Source organism: Choloepus didactylus, chromosome 5 (assembly GCF_015220235.1).
Source record: "Choloepus didactylus isolate mChoDid1 chromosome 5, mChoDid1.pri, whole genome shotgun sequence".
Lineage (NCBI taxonomy): Eukaryota > Metazoa > Chordata > Mammalia > Pilosa > Megalonychidae > Choloepus > Choloepus didactylus.
In genome coordinates, this window is record NC_051311.1 from 100,025,787 (window position 1) to 100,049,517 (window position 23,731).

The 23,731-nt window shown below is 34.9% G+C and overlaps 1 protein-coding gene across 1 annotated transcript in view; it reads right to left on the reverse strand.

Annotated features, from left to right (window-relative positions):
* The window catches only part of SEMA3A (semaphorin 3A), a 225,140-nt gene that overhangs the window by 86,872 nt on the left and 114,537 nt on the right, over positions 1-23,731 (reverse strand). The window contains exon 5 of the mRNA XM_037837473.1: positions 4,655-4,748. Coding sequence (XP_037693401.1) covers positions 4,655-4,748 — 94 coding nt within the window. The remainder of the gene's footprint in view (positions 1-4,654; positions 4,749-23,731) is intronic.

Sequence of the window (23,731 nt, forward strand, 5' to 3'; positions counted from 1 at the left end):
ATTTTTGTAATTTCCAGGTAATTAATGAAGTTATCAAGTCATATGTTGATTCCTGAGCATAGTGTAAATTTGCTAGTTTTCTGACCCTAGAAAGAACTCTTCTTAAAAATCTGAAGTAGTATATTTGGTGAAACTTACGTGATAATGATTCAAATGGCATTGTGGTTCACATACATACTTTTGGGCTGTCCATATATTCTAAGCTATTAGTGAAAGTAAACATGACATTTGTCTAATTTTATTAAAGAGGTAGAATAATATACTCAAGGAATTGTTTTATACATATATCAGTGGTTATGGATATTCTGCCCAATAAGGTTTTTGAGCTTCTCAAGATATACCATATGGGGTGTTTGATGTCTTAAAAATAATACACTGACCTAAGATAAATTAGTGCTGACAGAGGTATCCACCCATCTAGAAATTGTAAAAAATGAAAGTTGCTATTTGAGTACACTGCCATTCTTTCTTAACTGTCTCTAAGGAATGCATTCTTTATTGAGATGAACAAAAACCATTTAGGGAGCTGCGTTTTCACCATGGCTGAGGTAACAGAGAAGCTCATATTATGCAGAAGTTCATATAGCCTCTGAACTTTCTATTCATTGTTCAAAATAAAATAAAAAAACATGGCTTAGATCAGTTAACATACTAGATTACAATTCCTACGAAGGGTGTGGTAAGGAGAAACAGGAGGTGAAAAAAAAAATTTCCTGGTGAAATTGTAGCATTACTACCACAGGTGAAAAGTGTGACATGGATGTCAGCAAAAATCAAACAAACCTAAAGACCACACCATTATGTTGTTAACACCTTAAGTAAATTCTACTCCCAGAATAGTAGAATAATTAGAAACAGAAGTGGGGAAAATCTTTATTTCCCTCTCCTCCTTCTCCCTCTTCCTGATTCATATTTTCTCTCTGTCTCTGTCTCTGTCTCTGTCTCTCTCTCACTCACACACACACACACACACACACACATATGGCATGGATAGGAGGGTTGGAAGGGTGTGGGATAGGAAGAGTAATAATCTTCTTACGTTTTTACATTTATTGGGAACTTTTTTGTACCAATAAATATAATATGCTATCTTTTGAAACTTAAATTGTCCTTTAAATTAACACTTTGAAGACTTAATATGTGCACATAGCACAAAACTAAAAATATAAAATTTATAAGGTACCAAATCTGTCTCCCAGCCCCCCTACAGGCACCCACTGTTACCAGTTTTTTTTCCTCTCTCCTTCTACATATATTCCAGAAATATGCACACACCCAAAATAATAATGTGCTATTATTACGTTGTCATTTTAATCCTCACAACACACTAGTGGAACTAGCCTGGCCATGCCATTTTATGTACAAGGAAGTTGTATCTCAGATTCATATAACTTACTCAATTGTATTCAATTAATTTAGGGAGTAATACACTTGATCTAATAATAAATTAGAGCATTTTCTAATGCCAAAGTGTGCTCTTTCCTGGGGCAAGGCAGAATTCCAACTTGAGAATATAAACCTTAGTTAAAAGTCCCAGACCTTTGAAATAGATCTCAATAATATTTATTACTGATGGAGTATTTCTAAATTATTTGTGCCACAATACCTGGGAAAGGCTTCAATGAGGACATAAAACTGCTCTCAAGGACTATTTATTTCAGGTCACAAAAATGTGAGGTAATATTTAATAAGTGAGGAAAATTCTGGGTTTTGTTCTTGCATTGTGTTCACACCTGGCATTTATTCTGAGCAGAGCAACTGCAATGTTTAATATAGAAATTTTAAAGAAAGTCATAAAATTATTTGCAGGTGGATGAAATAAAAAAAATGTTTTAAAAAGAAATAATGGAGCAGTTTCATATTGATGAAAATGATCTTTATTAAAGGAGATTTAAAATTAACTTTTCTAAAATGATTTGAAAAACTTAGGACATGTTATAGAATTTGGGGACTTACTTCAATGACCATGAATTGCTCAGGAGAGGATCCATAATTTTCTTTTATGATCAGTTTTTAAAGCCCATGGCATTTTGTAAAGAGACTACATTAAACCTCGATAGTTTTTCTAAACTAACTTTTTATGCTTTCTTCTGGTTTTATTAGTTTACAACTGGCTGACGTTGGTTAATAGAAGAATTGGTGGTACAATAAGTATCTGCTGCCAAGATCTATCTGGCCAGTTTACAGATTACTTGTGCCACACCTGAATTTATTTTCCTAGTATTGAGGAAGGATAAAGCCTGTACTACCTTGAAACTTTCTATCTTATGTGCTGAAAAGAGGAGAATAGATCCAAAATATCTGGGGAAGATAGACTTTCTCAAAGGCCCAATCTCTAACATAAAATGTACAAGCTGTACTTCAGAGACAGCTGTTACCCTTGTATGTGAAATAATTTTGGAGGTGCTGTAGAAAAAATATATATGTGTTAAAGAGCTCCATTAAATTACTGAGCATTCTTTTTAAAGAAGCACAAGAGAAATGCCAAGAAAAACCCAACAAGGGGAATTAAATGTACTGTGAGACAAAGAATTTATAGCATCATTAGAAAGGAAGCAAATAGCCTCATTAAAAGGAGTGCAGCTCTTGAATTAAAATGGTATTGGAGGTATTAAGGGGTTTTATCAGGTCTAGAATGGTCTGATTCATTTTCTGTATCTTTTTATTCAATTGATTCAGAACTTAATTTATTGTAGCTTGAATAATATTTCTTGTCAATAAGTACTATCTTTATACCTTTGAAACTTGCACTAAATTATTTTACCATATTGGGTAAGTATCTGGACTTCCATTTAAAGGCTGATTTTCTGAAATGCCTACTGTTCTTTTTAGCCAGACATTCTCTCCTTGACTTGCTGAACTTCCCTCATTTAGTTTTTCAAAGAAATTCCAATAAAAAAACAAAAATAAGTAGTTTCATATTCTTTGTGGACTTTGTGTGGGTGCATACCATCTGAACTATGTAATACCTACTTGTCATCATCCTTTGTCAATGGCATATTAAAATAAATAATCAAGCAAATCCCTACAGAGAAACATACCACAAATTAAAGTTGCTTTAGGCACAATTTTATATATTGCTTTTTCAAGAATAGCCATCTTTTTTTTTCAGCATGCAATTTAAATAAGTATAGGCTGCAAGTTCTAACAAGGTATGGCTCCTCCCCTTTGTTTAAGACAACTTTCAGATTTCAGTATGTACCTACCCTTAAGGAAGTTATCCACATGTAATAACTAGGCCTTCCATGAATAGGAAAATTATAAGTGTGCTAAATTTGCTGCATTCCTTCAGGTCTTAAACTTTTGTTAAAATGCTACATGAGTAAATCAAATAGACTAAAATTGTCTACATTTGAAAAGAAATAGAGGAGAAAATTCATGCTGCAATAATTTTATTCTTAATATTACAGGGATCAGTGAAACACGGTGATAAACACTTTAGAGAATACTAGGCAGAAATATATCTTCAATTTAATGTTGTAATGAAGATGTGTAGGGTTTTATTTTCTTGAGTAAGAAAAAGTTATTTGTAAAAGGAAAAAGACTGGGGAAACTTTATAAACTTGTGCTAATCAGATAATAACCTAAACTTTTAAAAAATCTAGATTTATTATTCAAAATTTAATTTGAAATTTAACATTTGAAAAGTTTCACCATTATTTTTATTATGCTAGCAAGTGATTACTTTCTATATTTTATCAAAAGAGGAAAAAAATACATAATTTCTACATGTTTATATGAAAAACATTTTCAGGAACAGAATAATGGTCCAGAATCTCATGTGTTTTAGGTTGCGGATATGTTCAGTTTTTAAAAACTGTTTAATGATTTATCACTTATTGTTTGTTTATTTAGTTAGCCCAAGTTCAGAGGTGGGTATAATGGTGTAGAAACTATTCTTTATCTTTCTGTACAGACTGAAGTTCTCTCCCCTTCTACCTTTGTATCCTCCTGAACTATATGCCTAAGCATTCACAACCCATTGGCAGCAATGAAGGAAATGAGAAAAGAAGGAAACTAGAAAAGAAGATGGTTAGAGAAAAGGGTAAAGGAAACCACATAAAACCTTTTGTTAGATAGTTAAAACACAAAACTTAAAGTCATAAAAGGAGAATACAAAAGGTCTTTACTAGGCCAAAATGTCCAACAAGATAGGATGTGTCAACACAAGCAACACAATGTGGTCTCTTGCCAACTGTACTATCACTTAGACTGATTGTACTACTTAAGTTGTATAAATGTTGAGCGTGTGACAGATTTTGGAATTATAATTAACAGGATAGACTGAATCCGATTCTTCCTTTCTGTCACGTCAAATTTCCCTATTTAAACACCATTTTCATGAAATGAAAACCAAAAACATTTTCTCACAAATGAAAAATTTTAAAGTTCAAGTGGGGATGTATATTGACTGAGCAGCCATTTATTAGATACAATTAAACCTTTTCGATTAAAAAAAAAATCACAGACTAGATAGTGTATTTGTCAAAACATTTAGCATTTTTTCTTCATTTTCAAGATATTTGACCATATCACCACTGATATACTCCTGAAATATTTACGATTAATAATGGAAAATCTTGATAGATCTGAAAGAACATGGAACCTGATTATTATCTCTAGAAAATTCACTGTTTGATTGTTGACTACGCACCAATTAAAAGAGATGCTGTCAGCAGTTTAGGATCATATGGACTCTTCCCACGGCCATTTTCAAAATGTGAGTCCTCCAGTTTAAAAATGTTGTCCTGTTGATAAAAAAAAAAAAAAAAAAGTATTTTTAACATATCAGTTATTCAGAGAAGTTGAGGATTTACATCCAAAAGCAAGAGGTATTTTCTTTTGCATAAAGTTTGTAGTTGGCAAAATCAATTAAGTGGAATTAAAACATGGCAATTATTAGCCAAATATCTCCTTGGCTTCATAATTTTTAGTAGCATTTGGCATGTTGCAAGTCTCACTGCATAAATGAACTGTAAAGAATGCGACCTGTCGTGATAAGAGTAGAGTGTGATGAGTGTGATCATTTTATCCTGTAGGTATGTCAAGAGCTATTCTACTGGTTCTAGAAAAAAATAATTTTAAATTTAAATAAAATGACGTCTTCCTTTGTACAGACAAGAAAAGTAGCAATTCACTATCTTGGATATCAAGGAAAAAAGTATGCTATCTTACCTTACTACATATACTTTCTGGAAAGAAATCATAAGTAGGCATAGCAGTCACTTCCCCCACTTTGTGTCCCCTATAACTTTGATGTTTACATGCTTCTCAAGCACTTGTAAGTTACTCAGATTGGTAGGCTGTAAGGTACCTGAAACTACCTCTCTGAGTAGTGAAAAGCAAACTGTATGTTAGGGGAGGTGTGCCTGGAGTTGGTGCAATTAGAACAAGAAGTACAGAGGGCACACGGCTTTATCACAGGGAAGTCTGTCCAAGTAAGGCCCATGTTCCCAGAATCAGGACTGAACATTTAACTACATATAAAAATATACATTCATCCCAATGTAGAACATGTGCAGGAATGTAATGTAATAAAAGCCTTGATAAAGGTGTAACTAACTTACGCCCGAGACCCTGTGGTCAGAATGTACCTACCCACTGAAGCTGGTGGGTGACAATGGGGAGTATATTTGGGGACATTTCTGAGCACTCTTTTCAAAACCAGGTGCCATGGGAATTAATTAGGTCAGAATATGTATGCTTTTTTCAGTAGCACATTAACTTGTCCTTAGACTGAAATAAAATAGCTTTTTTGGCAATTTCTCTGTTGTTCACATAAAAGAATTTTCTATCTTAGAATAATAAAAGGTGTTCATTTTATGGTCTGTAGGAATCACTTTATTTAACATTTAATATTTCTGATGACGCTAATGGCATGGTTTTAAATTATGACTCTTGTAGCTCAGCTAAAATAGGGAGGGAAAGTGAAAACGGAAGCAAACGAAAAGAGTTCCCCATTTTTTTTATTGTGGGTGAGAATTACAGATTCTATTTTCTCCTTGCATTGATTCTGTATTTGGTAATTAAGTATCCCGTAGCAATGATGATTCTTTCCCTTAGTTCTAAATTTATACTGTGCAATAATTTATGGCTTTCTCAGAACTGTAATAAGTTGTAGTGACAGGCCAATGATTAGCTCTGGCTCTTTGGTTGCCGTTTAACATCTCTGAGCTTCTGGTCACTAAGAGTCAATGGGGATAAGAAATAAATAATCCAATGAGGATTACAGAAATAAATAAAGGATTTTAAAGCAGCAAAACAAAATACAAGTGTACTTTATTTCTATTCTTTTAATACTGATCTTATTACCACTATAACAAAGTAATACAAAAAGTTAACAAAAAGTTGTTGCCATTATTGTAAATTTTCCTAGTGTAATTGTGAAAGAAATATTTTTAAGGGCAGTTATGTCACCAAATTCCAGACTTGTTTAAAAATACAAATTTGTTGAGGCATTTGAATATTAAGATTATAATATATAAGAAAAGATTGACATATGCTAAATAACATCCAAGAACCTCTTAAGAAATATTTAGATATATTTTGATTAAAAAATAGAAAATAGTCAAAAAATCAATATACTTAGCAAAACTTCTATACCCTATTGCCACAAATCATGGAAATATTAAAATTCGTTTAGATGGTTATTTCTCACTGGTTAGAGGAAACACCAAGAGAAATAGTGGTGTGGTTGAAAACATTATTATAAAAAAGTGTTATAAGCTTCTTGTTTTCTTAAGACATTTTACAATGTTGATGAAGATATCCCTCAGAGTATGGGATACTTTATGTAATGGGATAAAATGTCCAAAATTAATCAGACAATGCCAAAGTAGATGAGAAATACTTCCAACCTCCTGTTATATTTGATTTACAAGGTCTAAGATTTGACTTAATAGGAAGAGAGGTTAATCATGTCAGTTATGGTTCAAGAGAAAATGAAAAACTATCCTTGGTCATGGTGTGGGGTAATATGCTCAAAGCTGGTCTTTTCCTCTCCTCCTTTTTGTACATTATATATAAATACTAGATTCCTTGCCTCTTTCACTGTTACACAGTATCTTTCCTTTAAATGTAACTCTTACCCAAATTTCTGGGTACCTACCATGTAATTCTGTATTCTTGTATGATACTATGGAGGAGTAACACAAATTGAATTTCCTTTCCAGCCCAGTGAGATGCAAGGCTGAAATAAATATAATTTGATTTCCGGATAGGGAAGGAAAATGGCATTTCTTTCTTACATACAGATGTTTGTAGTGTAAAATTCATACCCATTATATGTAGTAATGGGACCTAAGGGCGTTGAAATAGGACAGAACTAGGTGTTATCCCTGGCTCTCCGTTTATTAGCTCTGGGCCTAGGCAAGTCCCTGAACTCTTCTGAAACTCAGATTCCTCGACTGTAAAAGGAGGATACAGTTGATATTAAGATTTATTTTTAATAATGTGTATAACACATATTTAGTAGGCCCTCAAAAAATACTCATTACCTTCCCTTTTCCATTGTTTATAGTTGCCACAATAAAATCATCTACACTGATAGAAATCTCTCAAGCCAAGTGGAAATCCTGGCTATATTTTCATCAGTAAAAATTAGGACAGAAGATTTACAATAGATGTAAATGCTTTAATCTCCCTCAATGTATTGAGAATTGTTCTTTCCTATAGAGAGAGGACAGTCTAAATGAAAAGGTTTTCTGAAAAACAGCTTTTAAATTAGAAAAAAAGGTAGTGTTTTTTCCTAACCTCTGATTTTCTTTCAAAATGAACATAACCAAAAATCCATTAACATATTTTATTGGGAATCTCTAAAAGTTACAATATCATTAAATAGCATTAAATGTATAAATTTGTCAATGAAAAAAGACCACTTTGTTAATATGTCTGATAAACTTAATGTAACTGATTCAGAGATACCAATACTGGTGTTTCTGTTATCTAGGGAGCAAGACCTAGTAGATATGATCAAAGATACTGACGCATTCTCAAAGAACACTGTACTAATAAAATTGTATGTTAATATTCTATGTTGTCATATATGATACATCACTTAGGTCACTGTCTGGCTCTGCTAGGAATGCCTTACGAACACTGATCGCTACCCAGTGATTGTTTTAGAAGAGTGATAAATAGGTCACATATGCAAGTAATAAGACAAATCCTAAGACCAATGTACACAATTAAATTGCAGAGCTAATATGCCTTGTATGGGCTGAAACAGTTTTCATTTTCAGCAATACATCTAAAAGGAAATCTAGTTGCATGGATTCTAATTGCTTTAGCAGATATTATGAGCATATCATAGAACTTATGCCATATTTTATTACATGATTGCATCAGTTTTCAGTGACTATATTTAGCTTTCAAGACCACTCTTTCCTTTTTGTGTCTTGGATTTCCTGAATGTTATTAGACCATGGTGAGGTAAGGCATTAGAGGAAATAATAACTGGCTAATGTCTAATCCAAAGTCTTGTAAATTATAAACCATTGGTGATATCGTGGCAATAAATTTCCTAAATCTCAATCTTGTCCAAGTAATAAATTTAAGCAAAGTTGTGATTTTAGTTGTTTTTTTTAATGACTAAAACAAAAAGATGTTTTGTTAAAAAGCAAAAAAAAAAAAAAAAGGGAAAGATTAAAAAATCATACATATGTGATTAGCAATACTTGGACAGTATTTCAAGAATATATATTACTATATTTTTTCAATTTGCTGGTTCTCTCCTCCTGCTCCTCACAAGGCTCCTTGTGTGCCAGTTATTCTGTACTATCAAATATTCCCTGTGCCAGTTATTCTGTACTATCAAATATTCCCTGGTCATGCCATGGTCTTTCTCATTTCTATCTGAAATCCCTTCCTCTTCCTCGCTGTCCATTCCTCCTATTCACCATCAGCCACCAACCTTAGAGTCAACTTCCTTTCCTTTAAGACCAAATGCAAATGTTGTTTCCTAGGAGAAGTCTTCAGAGAGAGGCTATAATTTATTAGTTCTCCTTTGTGTATATCTGAATTACAGAATAACACAACAGCAATCACTATACAGGGCAGAACTGCTGGCTTCTGCGAAGGAAGGGTGTAATGGAATCTCGCAGGAAGTATTGTGGTACACTGCTTTGTCCAAAGGAGACCCTTCCATGGATCAAATTCATCCAGAAGTTATTTTCTTAAGTAGGTGATTCTAGATCTACACTGTCCAATGCTGTGCCCTCTAATCATATATGAGTATTTAAATTTAAATTAATTAATAATGAAAATTCAGTTCCTCGGGTGCACTAAACACATTTCAAGTGCTCAATACTTACATTTGACTCATGGCTGCTACTGGATAGACGCAGATATAGAACATTTCCATTATTGAGGACAGCGCTAGTGGACAGCATTGCTTTAGAAGCTGAGCCCGATTCCCTTAGCAGCTCAGAGTAGAGCCAGAAATCGAATAGATCCCAGAGAGAAAACTTATCTCAGACCACAAACATTGTAGAAAAAGTCCATAATATATACAAGGAGGGATTATACTGAAAGCTCTAGTTCTTTGTTTTTTTCTTTTCAAGCCAGAAGTTATGCTATGTAAGGTTTGCTGGCAATACAGATGATCAAATGCATGTCCTTTGTTTTCTTACTTACCATGCTTCTTTCACGTGGAATTACTGTTCCCTAATCTATGCAGGTCCCAATTTTACCTATCACTTAAAGTTTAGTTTATGCTATCCAATCCATTAAATGTCCATTCATTTTTCGCCAAAAGAAAATATTTTCTACCTGGAAATTGCATAGTAATCTATCAATATCTTTCTGCTGATATTTGTTACCTTCCACATTGATAATCAACAGTGTGTGTTTTCTTTTTTCCCCACTAAACTCCATAGAGGCAAGAGACAAACATCATCTCCATATAAGAGAATGAGAGAATGAATGAGTAAGTAAATGATTGAGTGACTGATTGGAAGGGGCTATATGAAAAAACTATATCCAAGGATCAATATGTCCCAGCCTCTAGGAGTTAATGATTTAAGAATATGACACAGAAAGGAACACAATTGGGTAGTACAAGCCAGACAACACAATTGAAACATTAAACCAAATTTAAAAATTAGTTTTGGAAAACACAATACTCTTTGACTTTTTAATATTATGTGTTGTTATTAGTATATTATTGATACTTATTATACCATTCCAGTATGAGTTTAGTCTTGACATAAAAGGATAAAATGAAACTTAATGACAAACAATATAACCTTAATGGTATCTTTATCATTACATCCCTGTTCCTCTTTAATTTTAGGAGGGCCTCCGAATTCTTTATTTTTTCATATTAAGCATATCAATAAGATTACACCTCACAATATAGCCACCTTATTCATTGAGGGGTGTAATTATCAGTATATTCCTATGCAGAACTAAACAAATATTTCTTATCAATCTAATGTCTTTTCTCCATCTCCCATGATTCCAGAAGAGTTATTTTACTTGTTCAATTTTTACTCAGTAGAAATTACACCAAGCTTTTCTGGGATACAGGCAAGTGGAACAGAAAACTGGAGATGTTTGAAACTGCTAAATGTAATTTTCTATTTATGGAAAAACAATTTCCTGTTGGCATTTTCTTCTTTATATTCAATTTAGAAACTTTACTCATTTATTTTCTAAAACACTAACATAATATTAATGGATGCAGTAAACACTTATTGAGCTGTTATAATGTAAGAATTAAAAATTATGTTTTGAATATAAAGGTGAAAAGTCAAATGGCAAAACTCAAAGATGATATGAGAAGTTAAAACAAATATATAACAGTACTACATTACATGCACATGATAGTAAAGGGTTTATAAAGTATTTAGCAGCTATTTTAACAGTGAACACATATTAAGTTCCAACGAGTCCTAAGATTTCTAATCTTCACAAAAATCCTGCTATGATTATGTCCAATTTATAGGTAAGAAAACTGAGGCTTGGAAATGTTACATATAGTACTGAAAGTGACAAAACTAATAAGTGATAGAGTAAGAATTTGATAACAGATGTATTTACAAACACATGTTTTTAATCACTATATAAAAAAGTGAGTTTGTCACAAAAATTATGTGAGATGTACTTTAAAATAGTAGAAACTGGAAACAACAGGAATTCAAAATGGGGAAAAGTAAGGCTTTATTTGAATTAGAACTTGAAAGATGTATTTTGGTGGGAGGTGTGTGTGTGGAGGGGGGGGGGGGACAGGGGGTCAAAGGAACCCAGAGAGAGAGAGAGAAGGGTAAAGCAGGGAGGCAGATTATTCTATAAGGGGAAATGGCATGAGGAAAAAAAACAAAGAAAAGAAACAGAATCCATATTTGAGGAATAACACAAAGTTGAATACATATATTAGGAAATAAGACTGAAAAATACATATGAGACCAAACTGTGAAACATTTCTTCTGCCAGAATAAGCAACTTGGTCTGTATTCAGAAGGTGTCAGTGACACAGTGCAATTTTTAGTTGAACAACAGCATCAAAGAAGTGCAGTATTATGATGAATTTGGTAGTGATGTGTGGGATGATTTAGAGGCATATGAGACTGGTGACAGGTAAAGAACTATTGCCATAGCCTGGGAAGGGGAAAATTACATATTTTCATGTTACATAGTACAGCAGTTTAAAGGAATTTTGTATGGTGGGACTTGGTCAAGTCACTTACTTCTGTGTAACTCATGTTTCTTCATTTCTGTTTAGGTCAGAATCCCCTTTGATACTGCAGCAAAAGCTATTGTTTCTTTTTCCCCAGAACCTGAAGCTGAGGATAGTGTATGTTTTATCTATAAACTATCTGAAGTGTTTATTTTCTTCATGTATCCATGACAAGAGGCCCCATGTTAGTTAATCTGCAAAGATCTTTCCATTTCTAACATGGTGTGATTCTGTGATCCTATCACTCTGAACTTCTACATTAGCTTCTTCCATTGTTCTTTTCCGCTCCCTACATTCATAAATACAGGGATTTTCCACACTGTAAAATTCCATGTTCCGAGGGCGGGGCAAGATGGCAGACTGGTGAGCTGTATGTTTTAGTTACTCCTCCAGGAAAGTAGGTAAAAAGCCAGGAACTGCGTGGACTGGACACCACAGAGCAATCTGTCTTTGGGCATACTTCATACAACACTCATGAAAACGTGGAACTGCTGAGATCAGCGAAATCTGTAAGTTTTTTGCGGCCAGGGGACCCGCGCCCCTCCCTGCCAGGCTCAGTCCCGGGGGAGGAGGGGCTGTCAGCTCCAGGAAGGAGAAGGGAGAATTGCAGTGGCTGCTCTTATCGGAAACTCATTCTACTGATTCAAACTCCAACCATAGATAGACTGAGGCCAGACACCAGAGACTCTGAGAGCAGCCAGCCCAGCAGAGAGGAGACGGGCATAGAAGGAAAACAACACGAGAAGCTCCAAAGTAAAAGCAGAGGATTTTTGGAGTTCTGGTGAACACAGAAAGGGGAAGGGCGGAGATCAGGCCTTGAGGCGCATATGCAAATCCCGAAGCAAGGCTGATCTCTCTGCCCTGGGCACCTTTCCTTAATGGCCCTGGTTGCTTTGTCTATTAGCATTTCAATAACCCATTAGATCTCTGAGGAGGGCAGTTTTTTTTTTTTTTTTTTTTTTTTTTTTTTAAATCCTTTTTGCTTTTTCTAAAACAATTACTCTAAGAAGCTCAATACAGAAAGCTTCAAAGAATTGAAATTTGGGCACGTCAAGTCAAGAGCAGAACTAAGAGAGCTCTGAGACAAAAGGCAATAATCCAGTGGCTGAGAAAATTCACTAAACAACACAACTTCCCAAGAAAAGGGGGGTGTCCGCTCACAGCCACCATCCTGGTGGACAGGAAACACTCCTGCCCATCGCCAGCCCCATAGCCCAGAGCTGCCCCAGACAACCCAGTGTGACGGAAGTGCTTCAAATAACAGGCACACACCACAAAACTGGGCGTGGACATTAGCCTTCCCTGCAACCTCAGCTGAATGTCCCAGAGCTGGGAAGGGGGAGCAGTGTGAATTAACAGAGCCCCATTCAGCCATCATTTGAGCAGACTGGGAGCCTCCCAACACAGCCCAGCAGCCCAGAACTGCCCTGGGGGGACGGCACTCACCTGTGACATAGCACAGTCATCCCTCAACAGAGGACCCGGGGTGCACAGCCTGGAAGAGGGGCCCACTTGCAAGTCTCAGGAGCCATACGCCAATACCAAAGACTTGTGGGTCAGTGGCAGAGACAAACTGTGGCAGGACTGAACTGAAGGATTAGACTATTGCAGTAGCTTTAAAACTCTAGGATCATCAGGGAGATTTGATTGTTAGGGCCACCCCCCCTCCCCGACTGCCCAGAAACACGCCCCACATACAGGGCAGGCAACACCAACTACACACGCAAGCTTGGGACACCAATTGGGCCCCACAAGACTCACTCCCCCACTCACCAAAAAGGCTAAGCAGGGGAGATCTGGCTTGTGGAGAACAGGTGGCTTGTGGACGCCACCTGCTGGTTAGTTAGAGAAAGTGTACTCCACGAAGCTGTAGATCTGATAAATTAGAGATAAGGACTTCAACTGGTCTACAAACCCTAAAAGAACCCTATCAAGGTCAGCAAATGCCACGAGGCCAAAAACAACAGAAAATTATAAAGCATATGAAAAAACCAGACGATATGGATAACCCAAGCCCAAGCACCCAAATCAAAAGACCAGAAGAGACACACCTAGAGCAGCTACTCAAAGAACTAAAGATGAACAATGAGACCCTAGTACGGGATATGAAGGAATCAAGAAGACCCTAGAAGAGCATAAAGAAGACATTGCAAGACTAAATAAAAAAATGGATGATCTTATGGAAATTAAAGAAACTGTTGACCAAATTAAAAAGATTCTGGACACTCATAGTACAAGACTAGAGGAAGTTGAACAACGAATCAGTGACCTGGAAGATGACAGAATGGAAAATGAAAGCATAAAAGAAAGAATGGGGAAAAAAATTGAAAAACTCGAAATGGACCTCAGGGATATGATAGATAATATGAAACGTCCAAATATAAGACTCATTGGTGTCCCAGAAGGGGAAGAAAAGGGTAAAGGTCTAGGAAGAGTATTCAAAGAAATTGTTGGGGAAAACTTCCCAAATCTTCTAAACAACATAAATACACAAATCATAAATGCTCAGCGAACTCCAAATAGAATAAATCCAAAAAAACCCACTCCGAGACATATACTGATCACACTGTCAAACATAGAAGAGAAGGAGCAAGTTCTGAAAGCAGCAAGAGAAAAGCAATTCACCACATACAAAGGAAACAGCATAAGACTAAGTAGTGACTACTCAGCAGCCACCATGGAGGCGAGAAGGCAGTGGCATGATATATTTAAAATTCTGAGTGAGAGGAATTTCCAGCCAAGAATACTTTATCCAGCAAAGCTCTCCTTCAAATTTGAGGGAGAGCTTAAATTTTTCACAGACAAAGAAATGCTGAGAGAATTTGCTAACAAGAGACCTGCCCTACTGGAGATACTAAAGGGAGCCCTACAGACAGAGAAACAAAGACAGGACAGAGAGACTTGGAGAAAGGTTCACTACTAAAGAGATTCGGTATGGGTACAATAAAGGATATTAATAGAGAGAGGGAAAAATATGGCAAACATAATCCAAAGGATAAGATGGCCGATTCAAGAAATGCCTTCACGGTTTTAACGTTGAATGTAAATGGATTAAACTCCCCAATTAAAAGATATAGATTCGCAGAATGGATCAAAAAAAATGAACCATCAATATGTTGCTTACAAGAGACTCATCTTAGACACAGGGACACAAAGAAACTGAAAGTGAAAGGATGGAAAAAAATATTTCATGCAAGCTACAGCCAAAAGAAAGCAGGTGTAGCAATATTAATCTCAGATAAAATAGACTTCAAATGCAGGGATGTTTTGAGAGACAAAGAAGGCCACTACATACTAATAAAAGGGGCAATTCAACAAGAAGAAATAACAATCGTAAATGTCTATGCACCCAATCAAGGTGCCACAAAATACATAAGAGAAACATTGGCAAAACTAAAGGAAGCAATTGATGTTTCCACAATAATTGTGGGAGACTTCAACACATCACTCTCTCCTATAGATAGATCAACCAGACAGAAGACCAATAAGGAAATTGAAAACCTAAACAATCTGATAAATGAATTAGATTTAACAGACATCTACAGGACATTACATCCCAAATCAACAGGATACACATACTTTTCTAGTGCTCACGGAACTTTCTCCAGAATAGATCATATGCTGGGACATAAAACAAGCCTCAATAAATTTAAAAAGATTGAAATTATTCAAAGCACATTCTCTGACCACAATGGAATACAATTAGAAGTCAATAACCATCAGAGACTTAGAAAATTCACAAATACCTGGAGGTTAAACAACACACTCCTAAACAATCAGTGGGTTAAAGAAGAAATAGCAAGAGAAATTGCTAAATATATAGAGACGAATGAAAATGAGAACACAACATACCAAAACCTATGGGATGCAGCAAAAGCAGTGCTCAGGGGGAAATTTATAGCACTAAACGCATATATTAAAAGGAAGAAAGAGCCAAAATCAAAGAACTAATGGATCAACTGAAGAAGCTAGAAAATGAACAGCAAACCAATCCTAAACCAAGTACAAGAAAAGAAATAACAAGGATTAAAGCAGAAATAAATGACATAGAGAACAAAAAAACAATAGAAAGGATAAATATCACCAAAAGTTGGTTCTTTGAGAAGATCAACAAGATTGACAAGCCCCTAGCTAGACTGACAAAATCAAAAAGAGAGAAGACCCATATAAACAAAATAATGAATGAAAAGGTGACATAACTGCAGATCCTGAAGAAATTAAAAAAATTATAAGAGGATATTATGAACAACTGTATGGCAACAAACTGGATAATGTAGAAGAAATGGACAATTTCCTGGAAACATATGAACAACCTAGACTGACCAGAGAAGAAATAGAAGACCTCAACCAACCCATCACAAGCAAAGAGATCCAATCAGTCATCAAAAATCTTCCCACAAATAAATGCCCAGGGCCAGATGGCTTCACAGGGGAATTCTACCAAACTTTCCAGAAAGAACTGACACCAATCTTACTCAAACTCTTTCAAAACATTGAAAAAAATGGAACACTACCTAACTCATTTTATGAAGCTAACATCAATCTAATACCAAAACCAGGCAAAGATGCTACAAAAAAGGAAAACTACCGGCCAATCTCCCTAATGAATATAGATGCAAAAATCCTCAACAAAATACTTGCAAATCGAATCCAAAGACACATTAAAAAAATCATACACCATGACCAAGTGGGGTTCATTCCAGGCATGCAAGGATGGTTCAACATAAGAAAAACAATCAATGTATTACAACACATTAAAAACTCGAAAGGGAAAAATCAATTGATCATCTCAATAGATGCTGAAAAAGCATTTGACAAAATCCAACATCCCTTTTTGATAAAAACACTTCAAAAGGTAGGAATTGAAGGAAACTTCCTCAACATGATAAAGAGCATATATGAAAAACCCACAGCCAGCGTAGTACTCAATGGTGAGAGACTGAAAGCCTTCCCTCTAAGATCAGGAACAAGACAAGGATGCCCGCTGTCACCACTGTTATTCAACATTGTGCTGGAAGTGCTAGCCAGGGCAATCCGGCAAGACAAAGAAATAAAAGGCATCCAAATTGGAAAAGAAGAAGTAAAACTGTCATTGTTTGCAGATGATATGATCTTATATCTAGAAAACCCTGAGAAATCAACGATACACCTACTAGAGCTAATAAACAAATTTAGCAAAGTAGCGGGATACAAGATTAATGCACATAAGTCAGTAATGTTTCTATATGCTAGAAATGAACAAACTGAAGAGACACTCAAGAAAAAGATACCATTTTCAATAGCAACTAAAAAATCAAGTACCTAGGAATCAACTTAACCAAAGATGTAAAAGACCTATACAAAGAAAACTACATAACTCTACTAAAAGAAATAGAAGGGGACCTTAAAAGATGGAAAAATATTCCATGTTCATGGATAGGAAGGCTAAATGTCATTAAGATGTCAATTCTACCCAAACTCATCTACAGATTCAATGCAATCCCAATCAAAATTCCAACAACCTACTTTGCAGACTTGGAAAAGCTAGTTATCAAATTTATTTGGAAAGGGAAGATGCCTCGAATTGCTAAAGACACTCTAAAAAAGAAAAACGAAGTGGGAGGACTTACACTCCCTGACTTTGAAGCTTATTATAAAGCCACAGTTGCCAAAACAGCATGGTACTGGCACAAAGATAGACATATAGATCAATGGAATCAAATTGAGAATTCAGAGATAGACCCTCAGATCTATGGCCGACTGATCTTTGATAAGGCCCCCAAAGTCACCGAACTGAGCCATAATGGTCTTTTCAATAAATGGGGCTGGGAGAGTTGGATATCCATATCCAAAAGAATGAAAGAGGACCCCTACCTCACCCCCTACACAAAAATTAACTCAAAATGGACCAAAGATCTCAATATAAAAGAAAGTACCATAAAACTCCTAGAAGATAATGTAGGAAAACATCTTCAAGACCTTGTATTAGGAGGCCACTTCCTAGACTTTACACCCAAAGCACAAGCAACAAAAGAGAAAATAGATAAATGGGAACTCCTCAAGCTTAGAAGTTTCTGCACCTCAAAGGAATTTCTCAAAAAGGTAAAGAGGCAGCCAACTCAATGGGAAAAAATTTTTGGAAACCATGTATCGGACAAAAGACTGATATCTTGCATATACAAAGAAATCCTACAACTCAATGACAATAGTACAGACAGCCCAATTATAAAATGGGCAAAAGATATGAAAAGACAGTTCTCTGAAGAGGAAATACAAATGGCCAAGAAACACATGAAAAAATGTTCAGCTTCACTAGCTATTAGAGAGATGCAAATTAAGACCACAATGAGATACCATCTAACACCAGTTAGAATGGCTGCCATTAAACAAACAGGAAACTACAAATGCTGGAGGGGATGTGGAGAAATTGGAACTCTTATTCATTGTTGGTGGGACTGTATAATGGTTCAGCCACTCTGGAAGTCAGTCTGGCAGTTCCTTAGAAAACTAGAGATAGAGCTACCACTCGATCCAGCGATTGCACTTCTCGGGATATACCCGGAAGATCGGAAAGCAGTGACACGAACAGATATCTGCACGCCAATGTTCATAGCAGCATTATTCACAATTGCCAAGAGATGGAAACAACCCAAATGTCCTTCAACAGATGAGTGGATAAATAAAATGTGGTATATACACACGATGGAACTCTACGCGGCAGTAAGAAGGAACGATCTGGTGAAACATATGACAACATGGATGAACCTTGAAGACATAATGCTGAGCGAAATAAGCCAGGCACAAAAAGAGAAATATTATATGCTACCACTAATGTGAACTTTGAAAAATGTAAAACAAATGGTTTATAATGTAGAATGTAGCGGAACTAGCAGTAGAGAGCAATTAAGGAAGGGGGAACAATAATCCAAGAAGAACAGATAAGCTATTTAACGTTCTGGGGATGCCCAGAAATGACTATGGTCTGTTAATTTCTGATGGATGTAGTAGGAACAAGTTCACTGAAATGTTGCTATAGTATGTAACTTTCTTGGGGTAAAGTAGGAACATGTTGAAGTTAAGCAGTTATCTTAGGTTAGTTGTCTTTTTCTTACTCCCTTGCTATGGTCTCTTTGAAATGTTCTTTTATTGTATGTTTGTTTTCTTTTTAACTTTTTTTTTCATACAGTTGATTTGAAAAAAGAAGGGAAAGTTAAAAAAAAAAAAAAAAGAAAAAGACAAACAAGGAAAAAAAAAAAAAAAGATGTAGTGCCCCCTTGAGGAGCCTGTGGAGAATGCAGGGGTATTCGCCTACCCCACCTCCATGGTTGCTAACATGACCACAGACATAGGGGACTGGTGGTTTGATGGGTTGAGCCCTCTACCATAAGTTTTACCCTTGGGAAGACGGTTGCTGCAAAGGAGAGGCTAGGCCTCCCTGTATTTGTGCCTAAGAGCCTCCTCCTGAATGCCTCTTTGTTGCTCAGATGTGGCCCTCTCTCTCTGGCTAAGCCAACTTGAAAGGTGAAATCACTGCCCTCCCCCCTACGTGGGATCAGACACCCAGGGAAGTGAATCTCCCTGGCAACGTGGAATATGACTCCCGGGGAGGAATGTAGACCCGGCATCGTGGGATGGAGAACATCTTCTTGACCAAAAGGGGGATGTGAAAGGAAATGAAATAAGCTTCAGTGGCAGAGAGATTCCAAAACGAGCCGAGAGATCACTCTGGTGGGCACTCTTACGCACACTTTAGACAACCTTTTTTAGGTTCTAAAGAATTGGGGTAGCTGGTGGTGGATACCTGAAACTATTAAACTACAACCCAGAACCCATGAATCTCGAAGACAGTTGTATAATAATGTAGCTTATGAGGGGTGACAGTGGGATTGGGAATGCCATAAGGACCAAACTCCACTTTGTCTAGTTTATGGATCGATGTGTAGAAAAGTAGGGGAAGCAAACAAACAGACAAAGGTACCTAGTGTTCTTTTTTACTTCAATTGCTCTTTTTCACTCTAATTATTATTCTTGTTATTTTTGTGTGTGTGCTAATGAAGGTGTCAGGGATTGATTTAGGTGATGAATGTACAACTATGTAATGGTACTGTAAACAATCGAAAGTACAATTTGTTTTGTATGACTGCGTGGTATGTGAATATATCTCAATAAAATGATGATAAAAAAAAAAAAATTCCATGTTCCTTTTTTATTCTCTACATACTATTCTTTGGAAATCACTTATTTTTCAGAAATTCAACTGTTGAACTACCCCAATCTGTCTGCTAATCTAGTCATGCTAACTTGGCTTCCTGTCCTGTATGAAATGTCCTTATTTTCCACAGTTATTTCAAAATTAAGAGCTATTAAGAGTCCTTGGCTCTTCAAAAGAATATAAGAGCAATTATTAATAATAAGCTTCATAAAAATTAGTCTGTCAGAAATAGTTATTTAATGATATACATTGTGGGAAGACAGAAAATGTAACTCTTGTCTCTGTAACTGAGTGCTGAGAAATTCAAAAAGTAATGCTATGTGAATATAGCAAGTAAAATTTTCTACTCCAACTGCATTGTGTTAGCCCTTACTTAGATTTAACTGTGATTTAAAGCCATATTATGATAGAGTTTCAACTTTTCCTACAACAAAAGAAACAAAAAATTGCTGCAAGTAAATGACTGTTAGTTGGAAAAATAACCATAGTAAAATGATAAATTCAAGGAAAAGGTAGAAACCTGTATGGATTTTTAGGTGTGAATATACTAATAATAATTTTTTTCACATTGGTTTATAATTTTGAATAGTTTTAGATGTGCAGTAACTATACTATTTGCTTTTAAGTAGAAAATTTTGTCATATGTGATGCTAAATTATTTTTAAAAATATACACCTTTGAAAGGAAAATTTTCTCAGCAAATACAGCTACAAAGCCAACTAAATGAAAGTTGTTTTGATAAAAATACAGTTTACCTAAATTAATAAAATGTTACAATTATTGAAAATATAGTCCAATTTAATATGCATGGATATATGATCAATTTCTAGTTACATCAATGCAGATTTTTTTATTGAATACAACTTCTGTTTCTGGAGAATTAGGATCCAAAATAGAAAAAAGGATGATATTTATCATGAAGGTAGACAATATTCCCAGAAAATTCCTTTACCGGTTGAAATTCAATAAGGGCTTTTGGGTCCCAGACTCATGAGCTCAATTTCTGTTGTCTTTAGTATAGCAGAAGTCTTACCTCTGAAATTGGTTACCACAAAAATATGGCTTTTCTATGACACAAAATTTTCCTGTTCTTTGAACTTTTAGGTATATTTAGTAAAAATATTATGGTCTAAGAATTTTTGAAACCTACATTCTGCCACTATTTTGTGGTCTAGAACTAGTTTTTATAATATCTTTGAAGCTTTAATGTCCTTCTCTATGAAATGGGAATACTTCACTGAATTGCTCCAAAGACTTAGGGAGATATAATGCATATTAAACTATGGAAGCATCCTTAAACCATATATAAGTTTAGTTAGTTATTATTTTAATAATCACAAACTCTATGAATGGTACACCTTTGCTAGGATACATGTTAATAACTTTTCTATGATATTAATAGCTGATATTTGTTAGGTAATTATCAGCTAACCACACTCACCTAAGTGTTTCATAGGTACATTGTTTATCTATCCTCACTAAAACTCCTTGGATTGTATCATATGATCATCCCAATTATGCAGATGAAGCATCCAAAAAACAAGAGAGAAAAAAATCACTTGCCAAAGGTCGCACAGCTAGTGAATAACAGAGACAGGTAAACTGTTTGCAGAACTAGCAATAAATGCAGAGATTATTAAAACATAACCTTTCTTGCACTTGATTTGCACAGTCATGTTACTTTATGAATATACATCATACATAAAATTTTGTTCTATATAATATCTCAAATCAACTTTGTAATTTCTGAAGTTTATGCATGTTAGGCCCTGAATTAATTATACTGAATTTACCATGATAAAGATTAGTATATTTAATGTTTCATATTATTTTAATATATTAAAGAGTAGTAGAAGGAATTAACATATTTCTACCTTTGTTTACAGAAAATACAAGAAGTTACTTTGTTTCTAAGTTTGTAAAACATTAGTATCACTTCATTCATTCCCCTCTTACTAGCAACATGAACATACATACAAACCTTACAGCTGGATTAAATAGGATTTGCCCTCATGAATTTAAGCGACCAGAATTATCTGGGTTCCCCAAACAAACATCAGTGACATAATTCATCTGCTTTTCCTCATCATTAAACTTAATGGTAAAACCCAAGCAAAACAGAAAGCATATGTTTTCATACTTCATGCAGATTATGTTTTTAATAGGAGCTTAATTTGAGTTTATGCAGATATCACATACCTGTCATGGTATAATTATTCAGCTATGAAAGCCTGTTAACTCCCAAGGTATATAACAATGAAAGGGAAAATTCTATCTTGACTAGAATGAGAAATACCAGAACATGAACAATTTACTCTACAATGCTTTGCCCCGGTGGAACCTGGTAAAGCAAGCCCAGTTAAAGAGAAAACCAATGGTCCACAAAAATAAAATAGTGGAACAATTCACTTGATCTTTCCATATGTGAATTTTAAGTCTTCTACATTCAAAATATAGTTGCTATTTGTATGTGATCTTATAATTTCGTGTAGCAGCAGAGTGTTTTTTTAATCCAAACAGTGAAAGTATTAATATTACTTTTTACTATTTCTTTTCATAAATGTGTTTGTCACATCCAGGATTATACATTACTAGAAAATTGTATAAACCTACATGTAAATATGTCAACAGAAAGGAGCATATGCACTGTAAGAATTTTTGGAATCTACTCATGTGGTTTAAGATACTTCACTATTTTTCATAGATTCCATCTGGGAAGTGATGAGGCCAAAGGATTAACATTTTATTTATACTAGACTTTGTTTTAGCAAAGCCTTGTCATTCAAGTGTTGCCATAATGAAATGATGTAACTATATGGTATTCTTTTAGCAAATAATCAAAGATTTTAAAAATAATTATTATTTTGGCAAAGGAATTATAGGAAAGAGACAATCCTGTCAACTCCTGGTTTTTTTTTGAAAATAAATTTGGAATTAGAAAGAACATTTAAAATGTCAATATACTTTAACTTGGTTATTTTAGTTCCAGAAGTATATCTTAAAGGAAACAAAAAAAAAAAAGCACACATAAGAAAAACATTAAAGGAAGTAGAGGTTCATACAGTAGTATTTAGAATAATGAAAAAATAGGAGAAAGATGCCAGTAATAAGGGAATGGTAAACTAACTATGGTATATCTATACCATTAATCATGATGCAGGAATTTAATATATATTTTTCCATTAAACTTGTTTTAATACATAGAATCAATGCCTGCAATATCATTGTGGAAGCAATATGTATGACTTCTATGAAAAGATGCATGGGAAAAACTTGCAGGAAATGCATTAAAATAAGTCTCTAGCTTGCAGGATTTGGTTATTTTGTCTAGTTATATTATTTTTTCTATTTGTAATATTTTGTACAATGATCATTTAGCATATGTATTAAAATAAAACAGGATCTCTATTTAAAGTGGATATCATTTTGTAACTATATCTGCAAACTAGCTACTCATGGACTGAATGTGGCCTGGAGACACATTTTGTTTAATTGACAGAAAGTTTTGAAACTTTTGAATTTGCATGCCTTTACATGGGACTTAAGTTCTTTTCATGGGAAAATTCTATATAGTACCAACTCTTTTACATTTCCTTCTTCATCTTTTTATGTCATCTACTATGGACACTTGAATTTGCAATCTGTATAGAGCGTTGCAATTCACTTGATCACTAGTGTTGGCATTACATTTATCATCTAAATTGTCTCTGTCTTCAGATTTACTTCAAGTAACAAAGACCTCAGAAGGGTTGCGGTCATGCTCTCATATTTTGTGATAGAGTTACTATGTGGTTTATCAATTAATCATCGTTGAACATAGAAGTTAATGGGAACTTCAAAGTGGTTTGAAACTCTAATTGCCA